At 42.6% G+C, this 7,595-nt stretch overlaps 1 protein-coding gene across 1 annotated transcript in view; it reads right to left on the bottom strand.

Annotated features, from left to right (window-relative positions):
• Positions 1-7,595, bottom strand: part of SCAF8 (SR-related CTD associated factor 8) — a 92,231-nt gene that overhangs the window by 63,589 nt on the left and 21,047 nt on the right. The window contains 1 exon segment of the mRNA XM_025213569.1: positions 2,220-2,303. Coding sequence (XP_025069354.1) covers positions 2,220-2,303 — 84 coding nt within the window.

Below are 7,595 nucleotides of genomic sequence, written 5' to 3'. Positions count from 1 at the left end.
CCCCTTCACACAAGCCACAAGTCTCCCCAGCTACCCTCCCCCATGTTTATCCCCCCCAACAAATTCTACACACACACTCCCCCACACTGCACAAACCTGTACCCACCCACCCTCTCCCATAATATACAGGAGTAAGACTTCATTTTAAGCTATTATACTATGACCTCCATGTATACTACACAAATGCATGTAAATCTGGACAAAAATATTTTTTGAAATGAGATTAATGAATGCTGTAGTACATGTTTGATTTTTAGAATAATTTGGTATTTTTCTGGTTCAGAGATACAGACCCCCTTGCTGAAAGGAGTAATTCTGGTGGGGCAATAGGAGGGACTTCTGGTGGCAAAGGTCAGGGGTTAGGGGGCAGGACTTCTGGTCCCAAGATGGCGACCAGGGGGTGGGGCACCTGTCAAGGGGTAGGGCTACCCATGCAGCCCTCAACAGCTGGCCAGAACTTGGTAAGCAACCCTCTGCCTTAAATTGCCTGCTCCTGTGACAGACAGACCCTCTGGACAGTGTATAGCTCTAGATGAGTCCCAGAATCTGCATGTGGTGGCAGGGAATAGGGCTAGGCTGCTGGCTCCATCATGTAGGGCTCCCCGCAACTTATGTGGAACTCCCGGGACTCAACTGAGGCAGCAGGAAGCAGGACTGAACCAGCCCAGCTCCACCACCTCTCCCAGCCACGTCTTGGGAGCTGTACATGGCGGCAGGGAGCAGGGCCCACCTGCTGGCTCCATTGCACGGAGCTCCCAGCTGAGTCCTGTGAGCTATGGGAGCCCAGTCCACTCAGTCCCCGTGCTCCTGTCCACCTGCCACGGCACTGATCCCATGCTCCCACCCAGTTGCAGCTTCCCTCCCATACCCCCCACCTGCCTATCTCCTGCCAAAAGAGTGCTGCAGCAGGGACAGGAGGAGCCGCTGAAGGCTGGGGGAGCCTAGCAGTTCCCTGAGCAGCTGCCGCAGTAGCAGCTCCACCTGGAAACCATGCACACTGGCTAGGGACAGGGCTGGGGCCAGAGCCAGGGCCCTCCTGCAAGCAAGGGCTAGAGCGTAGCATGCTCCCCATGCAGGAGTAAGCAAGACTTGGCCTCACATGGAATGTGTGGGCAGCCATGGACTGGGCTGTATACAATTGGTGTGTCCCCACCCACAGGCTGGATGAAAAGTTGCCTGACAGGCCAGATCCATCCAGCCCACAAGCCTTATTTTGCCCACCCCTGAGCTAATCCCTAATATTTGGTCTGCTACCAATACAGTGCGTCACCTTTGTTGTTCTGTTTTCCTGCTCATACAAAGAGAAAAAAAGCTATTTTCTTTGTAAAAGGTTTTGAGATGTGTGTAGTAAATATTTGATGGTATTGAGGTATCATTATTAACCATGTAATTAAGGTAACATTTCATCAAAATCCTGCAGAATTTCTAGTGCACTGCAACCCTTTATTTGCTACAATGTTTTTAAACTGTCCTACTTTCAAGTCTAAGAGCCACTAATTTCCTTGCTGCCAAATAGTCAAAATAAAAATTCATATCCAGGGGGGCCAGTTTTGCTTTTGTATTGCCTCCTTTCTTTCCTCTTCCTATTTGCCTATTTTTATTCATTTTCCAGACCTTTAACTGCTTAATCTGATACATCTTTTGATCCATCGTTTAGTGCTGTTAATTTTTAATTAGAATGTCATTTATATTTAATTAAAATAAAAATAAATGCCCAGAAATACTGAATAATATCATGCCAAAGAAAAAAAGAGTACATATTTCATAAATTTGTAACCATGAAAAGCAGCAGCAATTGAACAATCTTAAACTCTCAGTTCTACCACAAGAATATAAAAGTGACTGCAGATTTTCACATTTACTCAAATGTGGAAATGTTCAACTCATTTCTCAAATTTCACTTACTCTAAGAAAATGTTTGCTGTTTAAAAAAAAAAAATCTTAACTGCCACACTTGCAAATGCATCTTAATCACCAACATTCAAACTGGGTTAATTATTTCCCACATGCGGTAATACAACTAAAGCAAATCCCCATTACATCTACATAATCTCATTACTATTATATGTAACCATAAATTTGAGAATATATACAAATTGAAAAGGTGATTTGTAAATTTTTCAAGTTATCAGATTATATATAGCAAGGAAAGGTATATGAGCAAGTAAAAGCAATACAAGCTGAAGAGGAGATAGGCAAAAACAGTAGCCCAGTTTTACCTTTATAGCTTTGATTGCTGCCTTGGTGATCTGTGTCATTTTAGCCTTGGAAATGGGTGGTTTGTAATCATTTAGTGAGTATAACTGGAAAAAAAAAAGAATTGGTAAAGAGAGAAAAAGAACTTATATACTTATATACTTTTTGTAGTAATAATATATAAATGACAGAACTATCATTTTAATCTGATTTGAAGTACCTTACTAAACAGAAAAAAAATGTCCTTTGAATTAAAAGCCCATGGATAAACGTGGAAATTTTAGCACTATTTCGCCTCTAAAATGGAAGAAGAGAGTTTCCATTCAATAGTCTATTGTATAAAGTTACAGGCAGTGAAATTAATCACAGAAGACTCCAGCAAACACCACTGCACAGGACAAGTTTATATCTTTGAACACAATGGCAACAATCCTTGGGTGGGAGGGAAGGGGGTGACAGAATACTTATCTTAACAGACATTATGGTACTTTCATACAAGACTGGAAAACTCTTGATCCCTTTTCTTAGGGCACATATTTGTTCCAAGAATAAATTCTGACTGCAGAACTAACTCATTCTTTAATTTAGTTTCTAACCCGAATTAGAACGTTCTAAATATGCAGTGAAGCCTCCAGTTGAAACAACAGCTCTCAAATGTAAACAGTCTTCATCTATCTCGATAGAAAATTAACTCTTTTCTATGCTTATTCCCTGCCACAGTCACCAAAAGTTGCATCTCCACTCAGTCACCAGACAGCATGTCGACCCTGGACCTTGTGGCAGTTTTGCACATCTCCTATAAGCAGCTGTGTCACTAGTGTACAAAGAACACCCTGCTGAAGGGACCACAGCAACCAGTAGAGGCCTTACTCTACTCAGCAGAAATAGAGTAACTTTGGCAGGAGAAAGAAAGGTTCTGTTGCCACAGAAGAACTTTGAGAACGAATTAGCTCAATGTTTTGTAGGCAGAAGTGGAATTATGCTGGTAAAATGTTGTGGTGTAGACTAAGATTCAGAAATTCTGTCCCCCCACAATATCAAACTTAAAAATTATCTATTTATGTAGCTGTGTTCTTAATTTGAACGTGTGGTTATGTAATTTAATCAAGCAACTGCATATACAAGAGCCAAAAATATACAGGTGGTGTTTATCCACCTTGTAGTCTCTGCATCATGTTTCCCGGAATGATGATATATACAGTAATTCATTTACTACCTAAATAGGGATTGTATTCCTCCATCCTCTGTATTTGTATGTAACATACCATTATTAGACGTGATCCAATATGACAAATTTCATTAGATACTTGCTGCAGAGACTACAGTATTATACAATCCTAACTTTGCAGCTGACTGGCAGCCTATAGCTAAAAATACAATTTATCCCTCTCCACTGAATGAGCCTGACATCTGTACTCTAAAGCAGTTTATTTGCTGAGAAAGCCTCAGGCTGTTTGCAGCATACTGTTATAAAATTCATTTCCTTTCCTCCATACTGTCACTGCCATCAGACGTAGGCAGTCAGTCTGCTGTTTTTACATACATGACAACACATCAGTGGAACAGCCAGATGCAGAATCCCAAACAAAAATGTTTCACAACTGCCTTAAATAATAACCTTAAAGTCACCTGCTATGTATGCCAACTCTTTAAATTACCCATCTCTTTACATAGTTAGCCACTGTACCTTAATATTTACTACATTAAAAAGCAGTTATATGGCAGATTGCTAGGCAGGGTGGCACCTTACAGACTGTTGGAAGAAAAGTGGTTAATATTACAGAATCCAGGACTCAGAATAGGAAATAACAGACTTACGATCAATTACGGTTGCACAGGCAATCTTGTCATATGCCTATATTATAATGGTCTTTAATTATATAATAGTCACGTAGAATCAATAATCATCATTATGACAATTAAAAAAAAAATCACACTATAATAATTTATCATTTCCTATTATTTTTGGATGTGTCAAAAGATCTCCTAATTTGTTTTAAAAAATCCACCGTGTGTAAACAAGAAAATTTGCATCTTTATATCCACAACACAGTGCTCTTTCACTTGACGTACTAGAGTAAACTTCTCTGTGTAGTCTTACTACTAGGGGAGCCCAATGCTTCATACAAATATTCAGTTTCTCCTGGAAGAGTCACTGATCTCCCAAGAGAAACCATGAGTGTACAGCTGTTCAGGCTTTTTCTCCCGTGGTAAAAAGTGGCCACTACAAGAGAAAAATAACCTTGGAACAACCAAGGTTAAATCACTGCCAGAAGAGTTTCTCCCATCTCTTTGGACAGCAAACATCTATACATGCTATGGCTTCTCTCAGATTAGTCTCCCAGCTTTTTCTCCGCCCCCAGGCAGACAGTATCAGTCACTGGACTCCACTGCTCCTGAACATTCCCGCTTTGCAATCCCCACATTATACTGCAGGGAACTGGACACTGACTTTGGCCAGGCTGGGTAAGCCAATCAGGGCTACTCTCTGCACTGCTGCCATCTGTCGCCAGGGCAACTGCAGAGCACACCAAGATGTGGGCACAGTGATGTGTGCCCCCCCACCCCGACTGAACAGTGTCAGTACTGCAAGCTGTTCACTTTTCAGGGCCTCAACATTCAAATGTCTGTACATGTGGTTCTGGGTAAGGTTCTCTAACCAGAGAGCAAATCTGAGTTGTCCCAGGTTATCTGAATGTGTGTACACACCCTGATAAAGATTCTTCATTGGAAGATTTCAGAGGCACTTGGCTAGACAACAAAAAAACTGTGCAAACTCGTATTTCAAATTTAAATTAAATGTTCAAAGGAGAAGCACCACTAGCAGTTACAAATTGTTGCCCTCCCTCTCCAACCTTCTCTCTATTCCAGTATTTCCCAACTGTTTCGCCCCACGGCACACTTACCTAAATAAGAAAGCACTGCGGCACACTGGACGCAGAGCTGGGGGGGGATGGCCAGCCGGATGGCATTTTGGGCCAGAGCCACACTTCCTGTCCATCTGTGTCTGCAGCAGCAGCAGGCGGGGGCGTGGCTCCAGCCCAAACTGCCGTGGCACACCTGGACATGCCTGACTGCATACCAGTGTGCTGCAGCACACAAGCTGGGAAACACTGCTCTATTCCCTTCTGTTCTTACCCATTATTTCTTAGTTCCTGTTCCTAATCTTCATGCCAACATCCCCCTTTGCCTCTTGGACATCCTACCCGTTTTGCTGGTCCTGTTCCACCTTCTGTGGCCCTATCAAGCCCCCAACCTTCACAAGCAAAGCCCCCATTCCTTCCCATTCTGCCCCCCCCCCCGCTTTCCATGCCTTCTGCTTCTCCTTCGCTCCCATCTTCACCTCCTGGATACTGCGCCTCCTTCAACCATTCAGGTTCCTACCCCTTTCCTACTCCTATTCCTCACCCTCTATTTCAGTCAGACTGCTTCATCTCCTTCTTCCATGCAGGTACAGCATCACCAGCAATTACTGACGAGTCAAAAAGAGATGGCCTTCCTCAGCAGTGGAAAGGGGCATTGTATGAAAAATTCTTCTCGCACCTTGAGTTAGATTCTTAGTTGCTCAGTGAGGACAGTACATACACAGCCCTTTCAGCATGTAAGAGCTGAGAGGGGATCCAGCGTGGTTAGTGAAGAAAATCTTCAACTAATTTAGCTCCCAAATTCTTACAAACCTTTACTATGTTATGTGTAATATTTTAAAGTAGGGGTACTCAACCTCCAGCCCATGGGTCAAATATGGCCCGTGGAGCCATGGCATCTGGCCACACAATGCGGCAGCATGGGAGCAGGGGCCATTAATACCACCTCTCTTCCCCGTGGGGCCGGGCCACACTCCCAATCCCTCCACTGGGTTGGGCCTGGCCATGCCCCTTCCCCTTCAGTGGGGCTGGATCAGGGTTGGAATGCCCCTGCCCCCTCTGCATGGTGGCATGGGGCCACACCCATACCCACCACAAATGCCAGATTAGGGCCACTGACTGGACCTGGCCCGCACAGACCAAACGCTGCACATCTGGCCCACTGGGATTAAAAAAAAAAAAAAAAAGGCTGAGCACCACTGTTCTAAAAGTTTAAAATTTAGAAAATGCCCAGGGGCAAGACAGGTAATAGGACTCTTGAAACCAAGGCACCCTCAGCTGTAAAATTCAAGTCCCTGTTCTAAAACAAGACCTTAGAGCATCTCAACCAAGCGGTTGTAAAAATATTTAACATAAGCAAAATAAACCTAAACTGGATCTTTGAAACAGATGAGCTACTCCAATTGAAACCCCCCTTCTACCCAAAAAAACCCCACCCAATCCTAAACAGAACCCCAAGAAACAAATCGTCAGAATGATTGAAGTTTGGCAAAGGAACTGACTACTGAAAATGTGATCTTCTAGAGGGAAGTATTACACAATAACTAAAGGGACAGCAGAGGTAACAATACCCAAGATGCCTTTTCTCATGAACTTGTTCTTCAGCTGTTTGACTTCCAGAATGTTGGAAGTGGAGTGGCATTTCTTGCCTCAATTAAACTTTGAGAAGTTATTTTATCAGTCTACCACACTCAGAGGTATTTCAATTTTAACTTTAACATATGAAAAGATGTTTGATAGGTACACCTCATTTATAAAGAACAATGTATGTTAATTTTTTTAAATTTTAAAAACAGTCACTGTTCACGGTTGTCAGGAGATCAAACGTGCATATAATACAAGCCCTGTACTTTGGTCACAAAAATTACTGTATTTATTTGAATTCAAGACAAAGTTTTCCCCCCCATAATCTGCATGGGGGGGGGGGTAGGAAAAGCCCCTCATCCTAGATTTGCATACAAAGCAGAGTGAGGAACAGGCAACTGCTGCGACTCTGGCCTTAAAGCCCAAGTCGAGGCCAGAGTCAGACCCACAGTGGCCTCTGCTTCTCCTGCTGTAGTGGTTGGGAGGGCAACACAAATTTAAGACAACCCTTTGATGTGTAAGTTCTATTTCTGGAAAATTATAACACATTCTAAATTTTGTGCACATAGAATCTAAATTATTAGAGATGTCTTAAATTCAGCATCAACTCAGATTCAAGTAAGTGTAGTATCTGAGCTTCTAGAGAGAGTAGGTTTAGTGGAATGCAGAAAAGAAGGAAGGAATTCAAGACAGTGGTTACACATACTGTGTAGACACTCTGCATAACTGCACATTGAATTAAATACGCAAGTATTTTTATTTCAATTATTACATAGTCATACCAATATGGTTAGAGACAAATTTGCAGACACACAACAAAGAGAACAAAATAGGCCTTGCACAAGGTTTTGCACTGTTTTAGTGGCAAACAGAAAATATTTTCCTAAACCAGGGGTTTTCAACCTTTTTTAATAAGTGTACCCCCAGCAGCCCCTTTTAATACGTGTACCC

The sequence above is a fragment of the Alligator sinensis genome, unplaced genomic scaffold (assembly GCF_000455745.1).
Source record: "Alligator sinensis unplaced genomic scaffold, ASM45574v1 scaffold1093_1, whole genome shotgun sequence".
NCBI lineage: Eukaryota > Metazoa > Chordata > Crocodylia > Alligatoridae > Alligator > Alligator sinensis.
The sequence above is the reverse complement of the archived record's forward strand: the minus strand, read 5'-3'. Positions and strand labels throughout refer to the sequence as shown.